Source organism: Mobula hypostoma, chromosome 5 (genome assembly GCF_963921235.1).
Source record: "Mobula hypostoma chromosome 5, sMobHyp1.1, whole genome shotgun sequence".
Taxonomy (NCBI): domain Eukaryota; kingdom Metazoa; phylum Chordata; class Chondrichthyes; order Myliobatiformes; family Myliobatidae; genus Mobula; species Mobula hypostoma.
The window spans coordinates 125,575,271-125,601,039 of NC_086101.1; the positions used below are offsets into that span (position 1 = coordinate 125,575,271).

At 40.5% G+C, this 25,769-nt stretch overlaps 1 protein-coding gene across 1 annotated transcript in view; it reads left to right on the plus strand.

The window, feature by feature from the left end:
- dnah6 (dynein, axonemal, heavy chain 6) overlaps positions 1-25,769 on the plus strand; it is a 402,938-nt gene that overhangs the window by 310,931 nt on the left and 66,238 nt on the right. The window contains exons 60-65 of the mRNA XM_063047640.1: positions 363-543; positions 10,808-10,987; positions 12,210-12,443; positions 15,605-15,740; positions 16,169-16,344; positions 20,423-20,613. Of these exons, the coding sequence (XP_062903710.1) occupies positions 363-543; positions 10,808-10,987; positions 12,210-12,443; positions 15,605-15,740; positions 16,169-16,344; positions 20,423-20,613 (1,098 nt within the window). The remainder of the gene's footprint in view (positions 1-362; positions 544-10,807; positions 10,988-12,209; positions 12,444-15,604; positions 15,741-16,168; positions 16,345-20,422; positions 20,614-25,769) is intronic.

The following is a 25,769-nucleotide window of genomic DNA, read 5'->3' on the forward strand; positions in this document are numbered from 1 at the left end:
ATGTGAAAAAAATGTGAACAAAAATTGTTGGTAGAAAACTCTTTAATATTATTCATTAGTTCTTGGGAACTGCGTCATTTTTCTATGTAAAAGTGACAAGTAATCATCATTTCGCAAATCATTGTAATAAATAGCTTATGATGAATTTGGCCCCATTTGATATGATTGACTTCTTACAGCCTGCCAAGTAATTTATATTAAAATCAGATTGCTCTGTGCTAAGCCCTGAGACAGGTTCTTGAGTAGAAATGTCAAGCAAGACTGCCAGATGCTGTTAACCCATTGTATTCTTCCAAAACTTAACTTTTTGTTGCTTTGTATGACCTGTCATTATATGATTCTACTGGTGTGCCCTTTTATAGTGATGTTGTAAGAATTGAGAAACCTGAACTTGAAGAGCAGAGGAATCAGTTAATTGTTCAAATCAACTCTGATAAAAATCAGTTGAAAGCTATTGAAGATAGAATCTTGAAGATGCTTTTTACTTCAGAAGGTAACATTCTGGATAATGAAGAATTAATAAGCACGCTTCAAGAGTCAAAGGTAATTTATTTTATGAAATGTTTTATCAATGCAGAGGGCACTATTATTGAAACTTGAAGTATTAATTTGCCTTCTACTGAAAAATCTTTGAGGATCTTCTTACAACTTAAGGTTCTGATTTGAAAAAGGTTTGGAAATTTTGCTAAATTAATCAAATTCCAGATTTGTTTTACTAATAGCTTCATGTGTTTCATATTTAATCATGTAATTAATTTTCTCAGTAGGAGTACACATTGCCATTCCCAACATGCCTATTATTTTTATATACACGCTCATTACTTAATTTTCTTTGCTAAATGGAGTTTTTTCACATTGATTTGTGCCCAATGTTGTGTTTCACAAGGCTAATCAAATTGATAGCAGGACTAATTTCCCTTAATTTTACGAGTTTCACTCAAAGCATAGACATGTGTAAACAGCTGGTTAATTTATTAACACATTATATATTTTAATCATGTTTATTAGTTTTCAAAGACCAAAGGTCAACAAATATATAGGTGGAGGCTGTCCATTTTTGAAGCAATGAGACATGAAACAACTTGACTGTTTTGTGAGTGGCCATTATTAGTCCCTGTGATGTATTCTTGTTTGCTTATTTTATATAAATAGACAGTTTTATGCATTGCAAAGAATACAACCTCCCTTCCACCAGCCCCGACAAATTAGATTAGATTATGAGGACGCGCAGTCCTCTTTTATTGTCATTTAATAATGCCTGCATTAAGACAATAATTGGTATACTATTGTGAGTTCCCCAATCTCAGATTTTTAGCTGGTGCTATTTGTTATATCTTAGCCTTTATTCTTCCTACAGAAGTACATGAACTTACTTTTTCTACATTAAACTCCATTTGTCAAGCTTTTGTAGCATGCAATCCCATTTACATTTTTGTCATCAGCAAGCTTACATTCTGCTCTGTCCTTCAAATCATTAGATAGAAAATAATTAAGGGTAATTAACACTAATTACATCTCTCCATTTGAAAAAAAAACCTGCTATTACTGACTGTGTATTCAATGAGAGAACTAAAATTCAGCCCATGTAAATACACTTTCCTTAATTCATGAGGTCTTATTTTCTGCACCAGTATTTTATATGTGACACTTTATCAAGTGCCTTCAGGAAATTCAAATATTAGACATGTGTAGATTATTTTCCATTGACTCTGCTTGTTATGTCCTTGAATAACTCGACATAGAACAGTTCTTGTACATTTGTTAAACACGATTTTTCTTTTATAAAATCATGTTTGTGTTGTTTGATTACAATCAATGTTTCTAAATACAAGTAATTGCTTCCTTGGTTAGATGTAATAAAAATGTTGAAGTAAATTATAGCTTCCTGATTTTTGTCTTCCTATCATTTTAAACAAGCAAATTATATCGGAATTTTTCCAATCCCATACTATTTTCCAATACTAACTGAATTTGTTGAAAAAACTTCAAGAACAGCTCTTCTTTCTCTGCTGCCATTTTGTTTAAAGCTCCTGATTGCAGGTCATTGAACTTTATTAACGTCTCCTTTATCAGTTTTTCTGATACTTTGTCCCTCCTAATAAGCTCTTTCTTACTATTTCTAATGAGTATTTTGCACCAAGGAGAAGGATGTGGAGGATAGTGAGATCACAGAGGAGTATTCTGATATTCTAAGACATGCTGATATCAAGGAAGAGATGCTGGCTTTCTTGAGGAATATTAAGGTGGATAAGTAAGTCCCCAGAGTTGGTGAGATCCATTCCAGGTTATTGAGATGGACAAGAGAAGAGATTGCTGGGACCTTTACAGAGATCTTCATTTCCTCTTCAGACACAGGTATAGTCCCAGTGGACTGAAGAATAGCTAATCCTCTACGACTTCTGTTTTAAAACAGCAGTAGGGACTAGCAAGTAAATTCTAGGCTGTGAATCTCCACCTCTGTGGTAAGGGGGTTATTGCAGAAGATTATTAGGGATAGGATCTGGAAAAGCATAGATTTACAAGAGATAGTCAGCATGGTTTTGAGCAGACAGGTCATATCTTATAAACTTGACGGAGATTTTAAGGAGGTAACAAAGTTGATTGATGAGAGAAGGGCAGTGGATGTTGAATAAATGGGATTTACTAGAGCAGTTGATACGGTCCCTCATGGTAAACTGATCAAGAAGATTAAGGCACATGGAATCAGTTGAAACTCAAGAGTTCAGGAAAGAGAAAGAGGTCAAACATCTAGTGCAGAGTACCCCTGTGGCCATCCCCTTACAACAGGTATACCACCTTGGATACAGTTTGTATGTTTGATTATTTGATGTTTGACCTCTTTCCCTTCCATCCATGTACCTATCCAAACTTCCCTAAAACATTGAAATCGAGCTCGCATGCACCACTTGCACTGGCAGCTGGTTCCACACTCTCGTAACCCTCTGAGTGAAGAAGTTTCCCTTCATGTTCCTCTTAAACATTTCACATTTCACCCTTGACCCATGACCTCTAGTCGTAGACCCACCCAACCTCAGTGCATAAAGCCTGCTTGCATTTACCTAATCTATACCCCTCAAAATCTATCTGTCTATCTAAATCTCTCATCAGTCTTCTACATTCCAAGGAATAAAATCGTAACCTATTCAATCTTTCCTAATAACTCAGGTCATCTAATCCTGGCAGCATCCTTGTAAATGTTCTCTATACTCTTTCAATCTTATGTACACCTTTTCTGTAGTTAGGTGACCAAAAATGCACACAATACCATTTACACATCACCAATGTGCTTACAGCTTCAATATAACATCCCATCTCTTGTACTCAATACTTGGACTTGGGGTCCTAGTGCAGGATTCCCTAAAGTTTGATTTGCAGGTTGAGTTGGGTGTAAGGAAGGTAAATCCATTTCAAATGCTAGTAGTCATTTCGAGAGGACTAGAATATAAAAGCAAAGATGTAATGCTGAGACTTTATAAAGCAATGGTCAGGCCTCACTTAGTATATGGTGCAAACAACAGGAATTCTGCAGATGCTGGAAATTCTAGCAACACACATCAAAGTTGCTGGTGAACGCAGCAGGTCAGGCAGCATCTCTAGGAAGAGGTACAGTCGATGTTTCAGGCCGAGACCCTTCGTCAGGACTAACTGAAAGAAGAGTTAGTAAGAGATTTGAAAGTGGGAGGGGGAGAGGGAGATCCAAAATGATAGGAAAAGACAGGAGGGGGAGGGATGGAGCCAAGAGCTGGACAGGTGATTGGCAAAGGGGATATGAGAGGATCATGGGACAGGAGGCCCAGGGAGAAAGACAAGTAGGGGGGAACCCAGAGGATGGGCAAGGGGTATAGTCAGAGGGACAGAGGGAGAAAAAGGAGAGTGAGAGAAAGAATGTGTGTATAAAAATAAATAATGGATGGGGTACGAGGGGGAGGTGGGGCATTAGCGGAAGTTTGAGAAGTCAATGTTCATGTCATCAGGTTGGAGTCTACCCAGACGGAATATAAGGTTTTGTTCCTCCAACCTGAGTGTGGCTTCATCTGTACAGTAGAGGAGGCCGTGGATAGACATGTCAGAATGGGAATGGGATGTGGAATTAAAATGTGTGGCCACTGGGAGATCCTGCTTTCTCTGGCAGACAGAGCGTAGGTGTTCAGCAAAGCGGTCTCCCAGTCTGCGTCGGGTCTCGCCAATGTATAGAAGGCCACATCGGGAGCACCGGATGCAGTATATCACCCCAGCCAACTCACAGGTGAAGTGTCGTCTCACCTGGAAGGACTGTCTGGGGCCCTGAATGGTGATAAGGGAGGAAGTGTAAGGGCATGTGTAGCACTTGTTCCACTTACACGGATAAGTGCCAGGAGGGAGATCAGTGGGGAGGGATGGGGAGGACGAATGGACAAGGGAGTCGCGTAGGGAGCGATCCCTGCAGAAAGCAGAGAGAGCAGGGAGGGAAAGATGTGCTTAGTTGTGGGATCCCGTTGGAGGAGGCGGAAGTTACGGAGAATAATATGTTGGACCCGGAGGCTGGTGGGGTGGTAGGTGAGGACCAGGGGAACCCTATTCCTAGTGGGGAGGCGGGAGGATGGAGTGCGGAATTAGTCCTTAATCTTAATAATTTCTCCTTTGGCTCCTCCCACTTCCTCCAAACTAAAGGTGTAGCTATGGGCACCCGTATGGGTCCTAGCTATGCCTGCCTTTTTGTTGGCTTTGTGGAACAATCTATGTTCCATACCTATTCTGGTATCTGTCCCCCACTTTTCCTTCGCTACATCGACGACTGCATTGGCGCTGCTTCCTGCACGCATGCTGAGCTCGTTGACTTTATTAACTTTGCCTCCAACTTTCACCCTGCCATCAAGTTTACCTGGTCCATTTCCGACACCTCCCTCCACTTTCTAGATCTTTCTATCTCTATCTCTGGAGACAGCTTATCCACTGATGTCTACTATAAGCCTACTGACTCTCACAGCTATCTGGACTATTCCTCTTCTCACCCTGTCTCTTGCAAAAATGCAATCCCCTTCTCGCAATTCCTCCGTCTCCGCTGCATCTGCTCTCAGGATGAGGCTTTTCATATCAGGACAAGGGAGATGTCCTCCTTTTTTAAAGAAAGGGGCTTCCCTTTCTCCACCATCAACACTGCTCTCAAACACATCTCCCCCATTTCACGCACATCTGCTCTCACTCCATCCTCCCGCCACCCCACTAGGAATAGGGTTTCCCTGGTCCGCACCTACCACCCCACCAGCCTCCGGGTCCAACATATTATTCTCCGTAACTTCCGCCACCTCCAATGGGATCCCACCACTAAGCACATCTTTTCCTCCCCCCCCCCCCGCTTTCCGCATGGGATCGCTCCCTACGCGACTCCCTTGTCCATTCGTCCTCCCCATCCCTCCCCACTGATCTCCCTCCTGGCACTTATCCGTGTAAGTGGAACAAGTGCTACACATGCCCTTACACTTCCTCCCTTATCACCATTCAGGGCCCCAGACAGTCCTTCCAGGTGAGACGACACTTCACCTGTGAGTCGGCTGGGGTGATATACTGCGTCTGGTGCTCCCAACATGGCCTTCTATACATTGGCGAGACCCGACACAGATTGGGAGACCGCTTTGCTAAAACACCTACGCTCTGTCCGCCAGAGAAAGCAGGATCTCCCAGTGGCCACACATTTTAATTCCACATCCCATTCCCATTCTGACATGTCTATCCACGGCCTCCTCTACTGTAAAGATGAAGCCACACTCAGGTTGGAGGAACAACACCTTATATTCCGTCTGGGTAGCCTCCAACCTGATGGCATGAACATTGACTTCTCAAACTTCCGCTAATGCCCCACCTCCCCCTCGTACCCCATCCATTATTTATTTTTATACACACATTCTTTTCTCACTCTCCTTTTTCTCCCTCTGTCCCTCTGACTACACCCCTTGCCCCTCCTCTGGGCCCCCCCGCCTTGTCTTTCTCCCTAGGCCTCCTGTCCCATGATCCTCCCATATCCCCTTTGCCAATCACCTGTTCAGTTCTTGGCTCCATCCCTCCCCCTCCTGTCTTCTCCTATCAATTTGGATCTCCCCCTCCCCCTCCCACTTTCAAATCTCTTACTCACTCTTCCTTCAGTTAGTCCTGATGAAAGGTCTCGACCTGAAACGTTGACTGTACCTCTTCCTTGAGATGCTGCCTGGCCTGCTGCGTTCACCAGCAACTTTGATGTGTGTTGCTTAGTATATGGTGAGTAGTTTGGGGAAAGAAGTACTGACATTGGAGAGGCTCCAGAGGATTTTCACAAAAATGAAAGGGTTAATTTATAAGGAATGTTTGATGGCTCTAGGCCTGCACTCACTGGAGTTTAGAAGAATGAGAGAGGGATCTCACTGAAATCTGTGGAATATTGAAAATCCTTGATAGAATGGACATGGAGAGGGTGGTTCCTGTAATGGATGAGTCTAGGACTTGGATATATTTAAAGCAGAGGTTGATAGGTTCTTGATTAATGAAGGCATCAAAGATTACGGGGAGAGGGCAGGAGAATGGGGTTGAGAGGGGTAATTTATCATCCATGATGGAATAGCAGAGTAGACTCGATGGGCTGAATGATCTACTTTTGCTTCTACATCTTATGATCTTATAGAAAGTAAACAATAAGGCCATGTATATTTACAGTTAGACATCTTTGTTTCTGTACTTGAATCATAGAAACATAGAAACATAGAAAACCTACAGCACAATACAGGCCCTTCAGCCCACAAAGTTATTCTGAACATGTCCCTACCTTGGAAATTGCTAGGCTTACCTATAGCCCTCTATTTTTCTAAGCTCTATCTAATAATATATATAATCCTCTTATAATAAGGCAATATAGCATTTGGCTTTCTAATTACTTCTGTTGCCTGCATGGTGCCTTTTAGTAATTTGTGTACAATCAAACTGAGATCATTTTGAAGATCAATATTCATCAATCCCTTGCCATTCAAAAAAAATCCCTTTTTAATTTTCGAATCCTAAATTAATGAGACAAGGCTGTAACAATAGGGGACATTTTAAGAGTGAAATATATAATCAATCGAATTGCTACATATTGTCATAATCTATTGATCTTCAAAATTGGAAAACTCCAGACTGTAGACTACCCAGATAGTGAGTTCAGTTTCCCTCTAAAAAAAATACAGCCACCAGACTGGGCTGAAGTGCTCTGAGAGGATGAGCATAGCAGGAATCAACTCCTGCCTAAGCATGGGCCTAGACCCACTGCAATTTGCCTACCACCATAATAGGTCTACAATGCATGCAATCTCACTGGCTCTTCACTTGGACTTGGACCACCTGGACAACAGCAATACCAAAGTCAGGCTGCTATTTAGTGATTACAACTCAGCATTCAACACCATCTTCCTCTCAGTACTAATCGACAAACTTCAAAACTGGGCATCAATACCTCCCTCTGCAAATGGATCTTTGACTTCCTCATTGGGAGACCAGAGTCAGTGCATTTTGGAAATAAAATCTCCTCCTCACTGAAAATCAGCATAGGCGCACCTCAGGGATGTGTGCTTAGCCCGCTGCTGTACCCTCTGTACACTTCATATTTGTGCAACTAGACACAGCTCAGACACCATCTGTAAATTCACCAATGACTCAACTGTTGTCTGCAGAATCTCAAATTGTGACACAGAGTCATACCGAAGTGGGACAGGTTGGCTGGTTCAGCAACAACAATCTTGCATTCTACATCAGTAAGACCAAGGAATTGGTTGTGGACTTCTGGAAGGGGAAGTTGGGGAACACACACCAGTCCTCATCAAGGGATTATCAATGGAAAAGGGTGAGCAGCTTCAAGCTCCTGGGTGTCAGCATCTCTGAAGATCTATCCTGGACCCAACATATTTTTGCAATTTTGAAGAAAGGCTGCCAGTGGTTACATTTCATTGAAAGTTTGAGGACATTTGGTACGTCACCAAATTTCTACAGATACACTACGGAGAGCATTCTGACTGGTTGCATCTCCATCTGGTATGGAGGTGCCAATGCACATAATCAGAAAAAGCTGCAGAGAATTGTAGATTCAGCCAGCTCTATCATGGGCACCAGTTTCCCCACCATTGAGGACATTTTCACAGGACAATGTCTCAAGAAGGCAGCATCCATCATAAAGGAACTTCAGCATCCAGGACATGCCTTCTATCATTTCCACAATCAGAAAGTAGGTACAAGTGCTTGAAAGCACACAATCAACATTTTAGGAATAGGTTTTCCCCCTTCACTATCTGATTTCTGACAGCTCATGATCTCATGAACACTATCTCACTATTTTTGTAACTTATAGAAATTAATTTATGTGTTGCACTGTACTGCTGCTGCAAAACAACAAATTTCATGACATACGTCAGTAATAATAAACCTGATTCTGATTCTAATGTAACACCGCACATACTATAACTTAGCTGCAATCCCACTATTTGTTAGACATAAGACATTACATTGAAGTTTGAGGATCAAGTTGAATAATGGCAGTCCATAAGCAAGACTAGCACTTACACTTATAAAGTTTGCTTGTGAGAGAAATGTGCTTCATGAGTTTTCTCCATAATTTCTCTACTGATCGACTTTAGAGATTTAACCCTCTACCATGTCTAAATAGGTACAAATTAATTTCCAGGCGTGTTTCTGTTGCAAAATCATGGTGTGCAAGGAGACTTCCTTTTAAAGTGGGATTATGACAAAACAATACAACAATACCTCCACTGGTTTTCCTTATCTCTTGAGCAACCACAATTTTCTCTTCAGTAAATAACAATGAGAAATATTCATTAAAATTCTGACCCATCTCCTGCGACTCAAGGAATAAGTGGCCTGCTAGTTTCTAAGGGGACCTACTTGCTCCTGAGCTACCTTTTTTCTCTTAATATAGTTACTGAACTGCTTAGATCTTCCTTAACGTTACCTACCATCTCATACTTACAAGCACAGACAGAAAAATTGCTTCCATCTTTGCTTACTCGTGACAGGATAGGAAATCAACAAGGGAAAAGGCAAATTTGTGATATGGGGAAGAGATTGTAGGATTGAGAGGGTCGGGAATTGAAGGAAAAATTGATAATCAAGGGTAATGCACTTAAATATATTGCCTGAAGTTAAATTCAAGAGGAAGTTCCTGCAATTGTGAGAAAATCACATGATTGATAATAAGGTTATTGGCCTTCAGAAAGTGAGAAAGCATGTGTGTTAGCATGTGTGTACGATATCCATTGGAATCTTAAATCAGAAACTGTTGAAATGGCAATAGCAGTAATTTTAATGCCTGAAACCTATGGGCTAATTTCTTGACAGAATAAAGTTAGCAAATAATATTTTCCATTAGGAACATAGCCATGGAGAGAGAGAAAGAAAGAGAGATGAGTCCTCCATTGGACCATGGAACTTGTCGGGAGGAGAAGATGGTGGCGCGACACAGCTCGCAGAGGCCACTCCGGTGGTGATGTCTGTTATTTGTCAAGTAGGGTGCCGTGCACAATCCTGATTTGATGGAGACAGACATGAGAGCACGGAGGAACAGCTGGTGAAACTTCTGGAATGCCTACTTCGCCGATGCTGCTACTGTGTGGTCCAGAATCTCCAGAGAGAAAGGGCCCGAGTCCTCGGCTTTGCTTGTTGCTCGGCGGCCGGGGCGGGGCAAAGCGGTCGGCAGAGGATGGTGCTCGGAGAGGCTGTGTCGGAGGGGCTGGTCGGAGGCTTGAAGTTTTCAGACAGACTCAGAGTCCGCTGTGGTCGGGTGCTTCCAATGGTGCTGCATTGGCAAGTTTGAGGTGCTTGGAGGTTCATGGCAGGGAGAGTTTCTCCCTTCTGCCGCCTGCGTGAGATGATGAGGACTTTGAGACTTTTTTTTACTGTGCCCATAGTCTGCTCTTTATCAAATTATGTATTGTTTTGCACTTTTGCAACTATATGTCATAGTTATGTGGTTTTGTAAGTTTTAGTCTTGGTTTGTCCTGTGTTTTCTTGTGATATCATTCTGGAGGAATGTTGTATCATTTTTTAATGCATGCATTTCTAAATGACAATAAATGAGAACTGAGTGTCCTCATAATCTAATCTAAAAAAAAATTGCATCCTAGCTGTCTATATACAGTCACTATGCAAGCCAGAACACAGCCAGGACAGTACTATATGGAGTGCAATCTGTCGCCCATGCAGCAGGCTGCTCCTCACCACATAGCAGATGAATCCAAATGAATGGCAGAAACCAAATCAGTTTAGCATCAGTGGTGCTACAGGCATTGCCAGTCAGCATTAAACTCAACATAGTACTGCCCTAGGGATTCCAGTTCTGGATTTTTCCTCAAAATTTACTCTTGCACCATGAGTTGGTATAACCACAAGGCAGCAGAGGTTGGAGATCAGAGTGTTTCTTCTCCTAGATGAGCTGCCAATCATGACTGATGAGCCCATCTACACAAAGTGACTAGTTTTAAGGCACTAGTAACTCAGCTTTGCTCCTTCTCTTGTCAGTTGAAACATTTCTGCTGGGTTTAGTGCCTGAGCAACACACGAAGGCCAGGAGCTTGATTTGGTTGTCAGAGGCTATTGGAGATGCACTCCTTTGGGAGTAGTTAATAGGTAGTGGGAGCTTATCCGCATTCTCTCCCCCCTCCCCCATATTAACATGAAAGCAGACGGTTCAGTTCCTTAAGGCATGAACTCAGAAAATTGCTACAACTTAGGGGACAACAAAAGAAACATTGATATACAGTAATTGAAATTAGGATGTAATTTTATTTCAAGGAATTGACTTAATTGTGCCTTTATACAGGTTACTTCAGGTGCTATTAAAGTCCGATTGGAAGAAGCTGAGGCCACTGAACAGAAAATTAATTCTGCTCGTGAGAAATATCGTCCTGTGGCTGCTCGTGGATCTGTTATGTATTTTGTTGTTGCCAGTTTGTCTGAAATAGATCCAATGTACCAGTTTTCTTTAAAATACTTCAAACAGGTTTGCATTTTTATTTGGTAATGTTTGCAAAATATGTTTTGAGATTCATTTATGGATTCATTGCAGATTTTAGTTTTGACATGGAAAGTACTTGAGAAAATTTTTTAGATGTTTCCTTGTTCAAAATAAATCAGATAGCAGTCTTTCACAAGAGCAAGAATGCTCTTTGTACAGTTGGCTGAGTCAAGATAAAATTTCCCATGCCTGACTGCATACAGCGATTCCATTGCTTGAGAGACCATTGACGGGGAATGGGAATAGTTTGACTATGATTAGTTTATTGGTATCGTTCAGTTGTTTGCTGCATAAGGTCACACGTAAATTATATTTCAGAGATGTATTTCATTTACTTGTGGCTATTCTGCAGCGGAGTCAGGTGACAATGAAACTTATAAAACCAATTGTTTACAAAACCAATTTCTTACAATGATTTCTGAAATTAAGTGGTTGCACTGACTAGTTTTGTGTATGTTGTTTCTTTGACTAAAATTTTTATCCCTCTGGAAATGCTAAGTAGATTGAGTAGTTTCCCAAGGAAATGGAAGGAACAAAGTAGGTAAGATCAACCAAGACTACTCTTTAAATATTTCACACTGTTATAACTTCAGATACTAAAGAACTGGGATACTTCCTTGTTTGCCCTCTTGACTACTTTGTAAACTGTCTCATGGATTATTAAAAGCAGAAGAGATATAAAAATAATTACAAAAATCTATTGGAAATGAACAACTTTTATTACCCAATTCATTATAAACATCATATTGAAAAAATATTGAATAGTATCATTTTGTTCCAAAAATTTTAATGGCTTATCTCAGATGCCAACCCTTCCAATATAACATTCGTAGAGAAATTGGGGATAAGTTATTTCACACTCCTTGAAATATTTTGCTGTCCAGAGTAATACTGAATTTTATTTAGTAGATGTAAAACCTAGATGTTTGAGTTTTTGTTTCATTTTTGTAATTCAAAGTCATGAGTGTATTTACCAAACACCATGTGGAAAACTTGCCAGTTGTGGATCATTTACTCTTCACTCTGGAAGAGATTGACTAATTCAACAGATACTAGTAGATAAAACTATATGATTGTGTGCATGTACCACTATATGCATCTGGCAGAACAGAAAGAGATTGTTTTGATTCCTCAGATGTGATTCGAATATTCAGATTGAATTCAGTAGTAATGAATGATTATTATATTCTTATTTTTCTGTTGATAGTTATTTAATATGACCATTGAATCATCTGACAAAACCTACAACCTGAAGAAACGTTTGAAGATTCTATTAAACAGAACATTATTTGCCATATATACCAATGTTTCCAGAGGCTTATTTGAACAACACAAACTTGTCTATAGTTTCCTACTCTGTACTGAGATCCTTCGGCAGGATAATGAAATTTCAGATTTTGAATGGAACTTTTTCCTCAGAGGAGTCGGAAGCTTGGAAAAGGTACGGTCTAGAAATAAAGCTTGATTAATTTGAGCAAGAAATAATTATATAGTTTGAAATACTGACTTAGATGAATTTTGTTCAATACATTACTCTTGGTTTCTAAACTTGACTAACTGTAATGTTATGCTTGTGTTGTATGTGCAACTGTTTTTAATTGCCATCTATAAGTATATCCAGATAATGCTAATAATGGACTATTTATGAAAAGGCAACCCAATATGAGGATTACATGCCTACATCAATGAGCCACTACTTTAGTTTCCTGTATTTGTAGCACTTTGACTATGGGTTTTTAAAATCATTTTTCTTACTTTTGGTTATTAGTTAGACAGGAATGTATCTTTGTTCCTCTTGAGATTACCATCGGCAAGGGAGCTAGACTTCAGCCTATTTGATTCACTCTTAGAGATATTGAGACAAACGGTTGAGCAATACTGCAAGAAACAAAGAACCTTTATTATGAATGATGTTCTCCTGAACTAGTTTTGTCTCTAGCTAACTTATTCTTGTGGAGTTACTATACTAGCATCTACATTCTGATGTAGAATATTACTCTGCCATGTCTTGTTCAAAACAAAACCAGGACACATTCTATTCAACTAATTAGCACCCAAACAGTGTATGAAGGATCATCAGACCAATCGCCAGTCAGGCGGAATACTAAATGGCACTTCATAACAACTTTCTATAGGATCCCTGGCTTCTGACTTTATTCCAGCCTTGATGCAAAAATGGACTACAAAGTTAAATCCCAGAGGTGAGGTGAAACTGTTTGCCCTTGACATCAAGGCAGCTTTTATTTGAATGTGCAATCAAGAACTTATGGTAAAGCAGATGTCCATGGGCATCGGGACAAAAACATTTCACTCATTCTTCACACAAATGATGACGGTTGTGGTTGTTGAAGTTCAATCATCCCAGTCTCTGGACAGCATTGCAAGTGTTTCTTAGCGCAGTCTTCTGGGCCTGACCATCATCAGCAGCTTCATCAGAGATTTTCTATGCCTCAGTAAGTGAGAAGTGAGGAGGTTGTCTGATGATTGTACTATGTCCAGTTCTACTTGCAATTCATCATAATGTGAAACGTGCCATACCTGTACAGAGAAAAAAGTAAATAAAGGCTGACAGCTGGAGAGTAACATTCTTCTCACACAAATTCTAATCAACAATATTTTCTGAAACGTTGATGGTGGGTCAACATTCCATGGGTTTTGTCACCATGTCATAGAGTCATAGAGCACTACAGTGCAGTAACAGGCCCTTTAGCCCATCTAGTCCATTATGAAATGTTAATCTGTCTAGTCCTATCAAGCCACAACTGGACTATAGCCCTTCATACCCCTTCTATGCATGTACTTCTCCAAACTTCTCTTAGAAGTTGAAATTGAACCCACTTCCACCATTTTTCTGGCATCTTGTTCTGTACTCACACCATCCTCTGAAGAAGAAGATCCCCCTTAGGTTGCCCTTAAGCATTTCACCTTCCACCCTTAAACTATGACCTCTAGTTCTAGTTTCAACAACCTCGATGGAAAAGGCCTGCTTGCATTAACCCTATCTATACCCCCCCCCCTAGTTTTGTATGCCACTATCAAATCTCCCCTCATTCTTCTTCAGGAAATAAATTTCTAACCTATTCAGCTATAACTCATGTCCTCAAGTCCCGGTAACAGCCTTGTCAATTTTCACTGCACTCTTTCAACCTTATTGATATCTTTCCTGTAAGTAGGTGACCAGAACTGAACATAGTTCTCCAAATTAGGAAACGCCAATGTCTTATACAACTTCAACGTAACATACCAATTCCTGCACTCAATGCTTTCATTTATGAAGGTCAATGTACCAAAAGCTCTCTTTACAACCCTATCTACTTATGATGCTACTTTCAGAAAATTATGGATCTGTATTCCCAGTTCCCTCTGTTCTACCATATTCCCCGGTGCCCAAGTATTCACTGTGTAAGTCCTACCCTGGCCTGTCCTCCCAAACTCCAAACTTCATGCTTGTCTGCATTAGATTCCATACACCATTTTACAGCCCCTTTTTCCAGCTGGTCCAGATCAAGCTGCAAGCGTTGGTAGCCTTCTTCACTGTGCACTACACTCTCAATCTTGGTGTCATCCATAAACTTTCTAATCTAGTTTACCACATTATCATTCAGATCATTGATATGGATGACAAACAACAAAGATAGATAGATAGATAGATAGACATACTTTATTGATCCCAAGGGAAATTGGGTAAAGGACCCAGCACCTATCCCTGTAGCACACCACTACTCACAGGCATCCAGTCAGAGAGGCAACTATCTACTGCCATTCTCTGGCTTCACTCAGCAAGCCAATAGCGAATTCAATTTACTTCTCAATCCTGAATGCCAAGCGACTGAACCTCCAGGATCAGCTTTCCACATGGGACTTTGTCAAAGGTCTTGTTAAAGTCCACTGCCTTTCATTCAACAACATTCCTGGTAAACACAAATAGATTAACCATAGACATACTGAGGCTGCAAAAGCAGATTAGAGTTCGGATATACTGCATCACCCACTGTGATGCTCTGGAGCCTTTTTATATTATAGGTCATACAGCCCAGGGGAGTGATAAGATATTCTGTAATTGGCTTGGTTGAATGCCCTCAAATAACATTCAAGATTCTCCAAGTCAAAGAAATCTTCTTGATTGGCCTTTTCTCTACACAGTAAGTATTCAATCCCTCCACCAGCTGTGTGCTGTGTCACAGTGTGTGCCAACAGAGAAATGTTCCCTATTACTTCTCCATGTTGTAGCATCTTTCATGCTATGCATCCCCAGTACTCAGAAGAAAAGCGGCAGAATGTATAAGCCCTGCGGATGTTAACAAAACACTGTTTCATTAAAATTACCAATGCGATATTGAATTCTAGTTTCAGTGACTCTGTGGTTCATGTTCTGCATATTATTTGTTTATTTTTTTATTTACACGATTTGTTCATTTTTTTGCACTTTGGATGTGTAACGGCTTTTGTATGGGGTATTTTTTGTGGATTCTATTGTGTTGCTTGTTTTTGTAGCTGCCTGTAAAAAGATGAACCTCAAGGCTGTATATGGTATACACGCTTTGATAAAAAAATGTACTTTGAACTTTGAATTTTTGAACTTTATTTTTCTATTTTTTTTAGGAATATCCCCAAAAACCATCAGAACATTGGCTGACAACTGCAACATGGCATATATGTTGTGACCTTGAAGAGACTTTACCTGGTTTTAAAGGAATCACAATAGAAATAGTTGCAACTCCCATAACCATCAAATTAGGTAAATCATAAATATTTTATTTTCTACTCTGCAAAATAATTGCAAGATTTGAAAATATTATTAACTATAAACATCATCATCATCCTCGTCAGCCAATCATTGTTGAAGTTGAATTTCAGTTTACACGTGGACTGAAGCCATGATTGTGTGTATACAAGATCACTGTAGTTTCTCCTTCACTTGTTCATTATACACTGTTGCTGTATCACAGTTTTCAGACTGTGGATATGTTCCTCTGTCTTTACATGGTAAACCAATTCAGCCATCAGGATTGGAGTGATTTGCAGGAGTACCTGTTTTAAATCTTTAGAAAATATTTATTCTATTCTAACGTACATTTTTTTAACTTAATCATGAATATATAATGGCTCATTTTCAAAATCTGATCAAGCCAGATATTCAATTACATTTATAAATTATTTTTCTAGGACGTCTTGATCTTAGTATCAATCCTTCATCTTGGGGAGGATATGTGTCAAGATTACCACCCTATCCGTCAGATTCTCAGAAAGAAAATGATGAGTATGTTGTCACGGGATATTGGAATGAAAGACTGACAATGTTTCAGAAGCTTATTTTAGTTAAATGTTTTATGGAAGAAAAGGTATGCTACTAATGTGACTGATAATGCTCAACATAGCCAAGTAAGGCCTTTGTTATGCAATTAATACAAAATAAAAGACAAATCAGGGTCTTTGCATCACCTTCTACAGTCCATGGTATTCAGTAGGTATTATTATTGTTAAGTTGCCACTAATTCACGTGGCACATGATTGAAAATAAGATCTCTTTATTCTGTATCTGTCTATAAGATTCCTGATCTGGAAGGTGATGAGCAAAGAAGTGCCAAAGCTTCTCAGACTATATTTTTAAATGTCAACATTTTGCTAATGTTTCCTTTTATTTATATATATGTACAGAATTGATCTAAAACAAAAAAATGTAATGCTACAGTTTAAATGCACATTTTGTTCAATTGCTAAGGGCTGTCTTAGTTTAAATGTGATTCAAAACATTGTAAGAGATACTGATTACTTACTCCACTAATAAGCATCTCTTTCAAATATATGGGCTGCTTCTAATGAATTTTGTCTAATTGTCCCAAAGTGCAAACATCAGGATAAGTATGTAGTCTGTGTATTTTTAAAGCTGCTTTCCCAAAACACTGATGGAACTTTAACTAAGCAGAAACCTGACAATTATATTTGAGTAATTGGAAGAAAGGATACTGTATTTTCTGCAATTTTTGTCAGTGGGTTTGCAACACAGATGTTAAAATGGAAAGCTGACGGAAATAAATGCAGTAACCTCTGCATCTGGGATTCGTAATCATGATAATCTGAGAGGGCCTACTTACCTCATCCTCAGAAGCAATGAAGAAATTCTGGTGGATGCTTTTTTTGTCCATTTGTACCTCTGGAATAGGTAACTTGCCAGCATCTAGGCTTTGCAGCAATAAGTAAATCCAGTGAGCGAATCATACTCCATGGACTTCTCCTCCTTATAATTAACCTATGGTTGAGTGAACTTGGCCTTTTCTTCTTGGAGCAATGGAAGATGAGAGGTGACCTGATAGAGGTGTATAAGATGATGAGAGGCATTGATTGTGTAGATAGTCAGAGGCTTTTTCCCAGGGCTGAAATTGCTAACATGAGGGGGCATAGTTTTAAGGAGCTTGGAACTAGGTACTGAGGGGTTGTCAGTGGTAAGTTTTTCACACAGAGCGTGGTGGGTGCCTGGAATGCACTGCCAGCAGTGGTGGTGGGAGTGGATACAATAGGGTCTTTTAAGAGCCTCTTAGGTAGGTACATGGAGCCTAGAAAAATAGAGGGCTATGCACTAGGGAAATTCTAGGCAGTTTCAGGAGCAGGTTACATGGTCAGTATAACATTGTGGGCCAAAGGGCCTGTGAAGTGCTGTAGATTTCTATGTTTCTATGTTCGTACTGAGTGGATGGAGTTGTTATGTTGTACAGGTTCTGGATGAAATTTTCTACAGCATCCTTTCCAGAAAAAACTCTGGTATTTTTGGATCCCCCTTGATTTTCTGCACTCTCATTTATACTCTGACTCTACTCCAACTGTTTTTCTTCAATTGGAGCTGTTCCCACTAACATAAGGCTAAATAACTAGGTGACCTAGTAGTCGTACTTTATTAATCCAGGGGGAAATTGGTTTTCTAGAAGACCTAGAAGAATGGTGATTAGAAAACGATTAAAAATAACATGGGCAAATAATTTTATGCAACAGGAGGTTAGATTCTGCCAGCGGTAGTGGTGGAGGCAGATTCAATTGAAAGGGACCTGAAAAAGTATAATTAAGGACTATTTTGAAGATCTCAATATGCTGTAGCAATATTTTATATCCTATGAGGCCTTTGTCTTTCTTTGGTATTAGAACTAGAGTAATGTGGTCGGTTCAAACACCATATGTTAGAATTGAGCATATAGACTAGGCTGAGATCTCAGCACTATATTAAGGAAGTGGCATAAACCCAGAAATGTCTTTCCCCATGTGAATAATAAAACACATCCCAGTTTCCCTTTGGGATGAATGTAAAGATCTCCTGAGTACAGTATTCAAATGAAAGTAATGGTATTTTCCTGGTCAATGCTTTTACCGCAATGAAAATCACGTTTACTACAGTTCTTTATGTAACTTGACTGCTATGCTTCCCAGTTGCAGCTTACTGGCCAGAACACTCTGTGGAATGTTCTGGCAACATGAAAAGCATCACATAAACACAGAAGTTTCTGGAAACACTCAGATTAGTTCTGTTTAAGGGTCTTTGACCTGAAAGTTTAATTCTGTTTCACCTTCCATGGATGTTGCCTAACCTGTCTTAAAACATTAAAACATTTGTTTTAATGGAGAAGGATTGAAAAGCATTGGTGTTCAGAAGGGCAAAGGTATCCTTGCCTGATTTAGTGACATGGCTAGAGTATTGTGTATGGACCTGGTAGTCTTCTTATTTTAGGAAGGATATATTTGCATTGGAGGGACTGCAGTGAAAGCTGTAACTCAATTAATAGCATGGGTATCTCTGAGCCAAATAGTTCTGAATTCAAGTCCCACTTCAAAGATGTGAACACACAGTTCTAGATTGACACTTCATGTCATGAATTAAAGAACTACTGCACTATTGAAGTTACCTCCTTCATAAGACCATAAGACATAGGAGCAGAATTAGGCCATTCAGCCAATCAAGTCTGCTCCACCATTCCATCATGGCTGATCACGGATCCTACTCAGCCCCATACACTTGCCTTCTCGCCCCATTCTTTGATGCCCCGACCGATCAGATAATGATCAACTTCCACCTTAAATACACCCACGGACTTGGCCTCCACTGCAGTCTGTGGCAGAGCGTTCCACAGATTCACTACTTTCTGGCTAAAGAATTTCCTCTTTGCCTCCGTTCTAAAAGATTGCCCTTCAATTTTGAGGCTGTGTCCTCTAGTTCTGGATACCCTTACTATAGGAAACATCCTCTCCATATCCACCCTTTCAACATTTGGTAGGTTTCAATGAGATCCCCCTGCATTCTTCAAAATTCCCGTGAGTACAGGCCCAAAGCTGCCAAAGGCTCCTCATATATTAACTCCTTCATTCCTGGAATCATCTTCGTGAACCTCCTCTGGACTTTCTCCAATGACAACACATTCTTTCTGAGATACAGAGTCCAAAACTGTTGACAATACTCTAAGTGTGGCCTGACTAGTGTCTTATAAAGGCACAGCATTATCTCCTTGCTTTTATATTCTATTCCTTTTGAAATAAATGCCAACATTGCATTTGCCTTCTTTACCACAAACTCGACCTGTAAATTAACCTTCTTGGAGTCTTGCACAAGGACTCCTAACTCCCTCTGGACCTCTGAGGTTAGAACCTTCTCCCCACTTAGATAATAGTCTGTACTATTGCTTCCTTTACTGAAATGCATTATTGTACATTTCCCAACACTGTATTCCTTCAGTTAAGAAGCTAAATCAAAGTTAGATCTTCTCTTAGGTAGTCATAACAACAACAATAGTACTCATTAATTCACAGGTTGTAGGGCTTCGATGTGTCCAAATTTACTGTCATCTTTCCTGTATTATGACAGACTACGGTTCCTCAGTACCTCCTTGTTATGAAAATACATTTGGGTACGCAAAAGGAATGTATTAGGCATTTCATAAACGCTTACCTAGATGAATCACTTCACAATTCTCCATGTTAAATGTTATCTGCATTATGTTTGTCTACTTCATTACATTGGCTCTGTTTTCTTGAGTTCTATTGTTATTCTCCACACTTTCAAGTGCACAAAGATAATTATGTATCATTAGTGAACTTTGAAATAATGTCCCATGTATCCAAATCCAGTTCATTAACGTATGTCAAACAAAACAGTAATTCTCATACCTGAGAATACTTTCCTTCAGTCCAGCAAACCATGCTCTCTGCTTTCTCTCTCAGCTTTGCATTCAGATGTGAATTTCATTTTTGATTCTATAATTCAAATGTACGATGTAATAATTTATCAAATAACTTTTGCAACTTCATATACACATTACCAGGATGTACTGAAACATATTCTATCCCAATGTTATAAAATAGCATCTTAGCTAGAAAATTGAACCTGAAATCAGAAAATCTGTAAGAATTGCTATTAAGTATATTGTTTTTCATTTTTTCTAGGTAGTCTTTGCAATCACAGATTTTGTCATAGAAACTCTTGGGCAGGAGTTTGTAGAAAATCCTCCTGTTGATTTAGCTACTCTTTATCAGAATATGTCCAACAACACTCCACTCATATTTATATTAAGTACTGGTTCAGATCCTATGGGAGCATTTCTGAGATTTGCAAATGAAAAGGGCTATGCTGACAGGTGAGTTCCATATTTTTTTGGCCTATGTTTAATGTCTATAGTTTTTAATGGTTAACCATTGTCAGTTGGTGGAAGTAATAAAGCAGAAAAAATGGTCCTTTTTGTTTTATCGGAGGTCTCTATTGAAAACAAGTACAGAATTTGAATGGTCAGTGTTAGGGCACTCAGCATGAATGTACTGTCAATCATTTCATTTGATACCAGTGCAATCAAATCTCTCCACCTGATGCCTAGTATTGCCCCAAAACTTGTCTCTTCAGCTCTCACTCTTAGACGACAGACCAGACTGGGAATACCAATATCCCTATCTTCAGGAACTGCAAGTGATTTTGTGGCTTAGTGCTTCATCCAGAATTACACTTAGCTGAAGACCAATGTGATATTCAGCTAATGTCAAATATTAAAGTTTGGAGCTAAAATAAAGTTAATAGCAGCTTCTGCTAGACAATCTGGTAATATACTTCATGACTGAGATACCACAAGATGATGATCCATAGTGTAGTGTTACTAGATCATTTAAGGTTTTCATCCAACACTTCTTCAGATCACATCTCAACCAATCATACCATGCTTTCAGATGGTCCAAATGATGCACCACTGAATGCAAATAAGTCAAGATAACTGAAGAAAAAACATAAAATTCTAGGAAAGAGAAGCAGTTTCACACCAATGACATGTTATTGAAATTATGTGAATTCTGGGATTAAACAAGGGGAATAAACAGAGGTAAAATAATTAAAGGAAAGGTCTGAAAGGAAGGAGAGATTAGAAGATAAATGGGGTAATAATACAAAGTGATTGAGGATGGCCAAGTTGAATAACAGTTTGATCAAGAGAAAATAAAAAATGGAAATAGTCCTGTGATTTTGAATGAGTTTAATGGAGTTATGGATGTTACAATCCTTTATTGGGTACAGATATGAGGCAGGAGAATATGATTGAAGAATCTTGCTAAACACGAAGTACATTGAGTTCATTACCTATGAACACTCAAGTGATTAAATTCCATTTCAATAGTTACAGCTGTACTGTTTACTTCAATATTTTGGAGTTTATATCAGAGTTAAGCTGAAAAATTGAAACGTTGCATTTTGGAACTCAATCAATCGCTAATAAAATGGATGAAATCAGACTGAGACTTACCATGCAAAGGACTTTATTCGAATGCTGCATAATAACTTTCACTGAAATCTAGCTGGATCAAAACATACCCGATGCAGCTATTGATCCAACAGAACACAAGATTCCAACAAGAAATCAGGTGATGGCTTATGCATTTATGTCAACAATGCCTGGTGTATGAACACTGTCCCAACCTGGAATATCTCATGCTTTTCCATCTGCTGAGAGCATTGACAATTGTTTGCATTACAGCAGTGTACATTCCACCACAAACCAACACTTAGTTAATATTAGCACAACTGTAAAATGTTGGCATGATAGGCAGTGCTTGCCTATCGTGATGATGCCTTCATCGTGGCTGGTAAATTCAATCGAGCTATCCTTAAGACAGTATTGCCTAAATTTTGCCACAACGTGAATTGCTCCATGAGGTACCAGATTTACACTAATTTTGCCGGCGCATATAGGGTTCATCCATGACCTTACATGGGACTATCCGACCACCTGTCTTTATTCCTAACCCCAGCCTTAATGACCAGTGATATGGCATCAATTACCAAGTTAGTGACAGTATGGCCTGAGAGGGCTGTCTCATGGGTTCAGGGCTACTGTGAGTGCTCAGATTGGAATCTGTTTGCATGCCAAGCAATGATTAATTCTGGAATTGACTTAAAGGAATACAGCACCACATCATGATCTATATCATATACAGTGTGGACAATATCACCAACAATAAAAACATCTGTATATTCCCAAATCAGAAGTCGTGGATGAACAACAAAGTCCAGAACCTGCTCAGGGCTTGGGATGCTGCTGACTGATCCAGTAATACTGCAGCATACAGTGAAACCAGGTCAAACCTTAAAAGAGTCATTAAGTCCACCAAATACAAATACAAACGATAGACGCACACTTCAAGAATGCCGCCAAACCCCAATGCATGTGGAAAGGCATCAGGTCCATCACCGACTGTAAAGGAACGATCTCCTGCCCTGCAAAGAGCAACACCACACCCGCTGAGGAGCCAAACAACAACTTTGCTCGGTTTGACAGGAGCAACAATGAACCAGTGTTGAAGGCCTTGACACCTGAGGACACAGCACTGACACTGATCACACATGAAGGGAGACCTACTCCCCACAGATTTAACACACGCAGAGCAGCTGGACCAGACGACGTGCCTGAGTGAATTCTAAAGGACTGCACTGACCAGCTGTCAGAGGTTTTTACCGAATTCTATAATCACCCCCTGTCCCTTGCTGTGGTCCCTGCATGCTTCAAAACATCAAACATCATACCAATCCCAAAGCAGTCAGCAGTAACATGTCTCAATGACTACAGACCGGATGCACTCACCCCCATAGCTGCCAAGTACCTGGAGAGACTGGTTATGTCCCACATTAAGAATGCAATCTCTGCTACTCTGGACCAGCACTAGTTTGCTGTAAAAGGAAAACAGATCAACTGCGGACGCCATCACCATCAGTCTCAATGTCGTACTGGGATACCTGGAGCATTAGGACACCCTAATGTGTTCTGGTGTTCTGTGCTCGGTGTCAGATGTGGGAAGTCCTGGAGTCTCCCAGCCTCCCGGATGGCCATATCTGCACCCGGTGTGTTGAGTTGCAGCTCCTAAGCGATCATGTTAGGGAACTGGAGTTGCAGCTCGATGACCTTCGTCTGGTCAGGGAGAGCGAGGGGGTGATAGAAAGGAGTTATAGGCAGGTGGTCACACCGGGGCCATGGGAGACAGACAAGTGTGTAACAGTCAGGAGAGGGAAGGGGACGAGTCAGGTACTAGAGAGTACCCCTGTGGCTGTCCCCCTGAACAATAAGTACTCTTGTTTGAGTACTGTTAGGGGGGATAGCCTACCTGGGGTTTGCAACAGTGGCCGTGCCTCTGGCACAGAGTCCGGCCCTGTGGCTCAGAAGGGTAGGGAAAGGAAGAGAAAGGCCGTAGTGATAGGGGACTCTGTAGTTCGGGTGTTAGACAGGCGAATCCATGGATACAGGAAAGAAACTCGGATGGTAGTTTGCCTCCCAGGTTCCAGGGTCCAGGATGTTTTAGATCACGTTTACGATATCCTGCAGTGGGATGGAGAACAGCCAGAGGTCGTGGTACATATTGGTACCAATGACATAGGTAAGAAAAGGGAAGAGGTCCTGAAAACAGACTACAGGGAGTTAGGAAGGAAGTTGAGAAGCAGGACTGCAAAGGTGGTAATCTTGGGATTGCTGCCTGTACCACGTGACAGTGAGTATAGTAATAGAATGAGGTGGAGGATAAATGCGTGGCTGAGGGATTGGAGCAGGGGGCAGGGATTCAGATTTCTGGATCACTGGGACCTCTTTTGGGGCAGGTGTGACCTGTACAAAAAGGACGGGTTGCACTTGAATCCCAGGGCGACCAATATCCTGGCGGGGAGCTTTGCTAAGGTTACTGGGGAGAGTTTAAACTAGAGTTGTTAGGGAGTGGGAACCGAACTGAAGAGACTGGGGAAGAGGAGGTTGGCTCACAAATAGAGAAAGCTTGGAGACAATGTGTGAGGGAGGATAGGCAGGTGATAGAGCAGGGATGCGCTCAAACCGACGGTTTGAGGTGTGTCTATTTTAACGCAAGGAGTATTGTGAACAAAGCGGATGAGCATAGAGCGTGGATCAGTACTTGGAGCTATGATGTGGTGGCCATTACAGAGACTTGAATGGCTCAGGGACAGGAATGGTTACTTCAAGTGCCGGGCTTTAGATGTTTCAGAAAGGACAGGGAGGGAGGCAAAAGAGATGGGGGAATGGCACTGCTGATCAGAGATAGGGTCACAGCTGCAGAAAAGGTGGGTGTCATGGAGGGATTGTCTACGGAGTTTCTGTGGGTGGAGATTAGGAACAGGAAGGGGAAAATAACTCTACTGGCTGTTTTTTATAGGCCACCCAATAGTAACAGGGATATCGAGGAGCAGATAAGGAAACAGGTCCTGGAAAGGTGTAATAATAATAGCAGAGTTGTCATAGTGGGAGATTTTATTTTCCCAAATATTGTTTGGCATCTCCCTAGAGCAAGGGGTTTAGATGGGGTGGAGTTTGTTAGGTGTGTTCAGGAAGCTTTCTTGACACAATATGTAGATAAGCCTACAAGAGGAGAGAATGTACTTGAATTGGTATTGGGAAATGAACCTGGTCAGGTGTTAGATCTCTCAGTGGGAGAGCATTTTGGAGATGGTGATCATAATTCTATCTCCTTTACAATAGCGTTGGAGAGAGATAGGAACAGACAAGTTAGACAAGCATTTAATTGGAATAAGGAGAATTATGAGGCTATCAGGCAGGAATGTGGAAGCTTAAATTGGGAACAGATGTTCTCAGGGAAAGGTATGGAAGAAATGTGGCAATTGTTCAGGGGATATTTGTATGGAGTTCTGCATAGGTATGTTCGAATGAGACAGGAAAGTTATGGTAGGGTACAGGAACTGTCGTGTACAAAGGCTGTAGTAAATCTAGTCAGGAAGAAAAGAAAAGCTTATGAAAGGTTCAAAAAGCTAGGTAATGTTAGAGATCCAGAAGATTATAAGGCTAACAGGAAGGAGCTTAAGAATGAAATTTGGAGAGCCAGAAAGGGCCATGAGAAGGCCTTGGCGAGCAGGATTAAGGAAAACCCCAAGGCATTCTACAAGTATGTGAAGAACAAGGGGATAAGACATGAAAGAATAGGACCTATCAAGTGTGACAGTGGGAAAGTGTGTATGGAACCAAAGGAAATAGCAGAGGTCCTTAATGAATACTTTACTTAAGTATTCACTATGGAAAAGGATATTGGTGATTGTAGTGATAACTTTCAGTGGACTGAAAAGCTTGAGCATGTAGATATTAAGAAAGAGGATGTTCTGGAGATTTTGGAAAGCATCAAGTTGGGTAAGTCGCCGGGACTGGACGAGATGTACCCCAGGCTACTGTGGGAAGCAAGGGAGGAGATTACTGAGCCTCTGGCGATGATCTTTGTATCATCAATGGGGACAAGAGAGGTTCTGGAGGATTGAAGG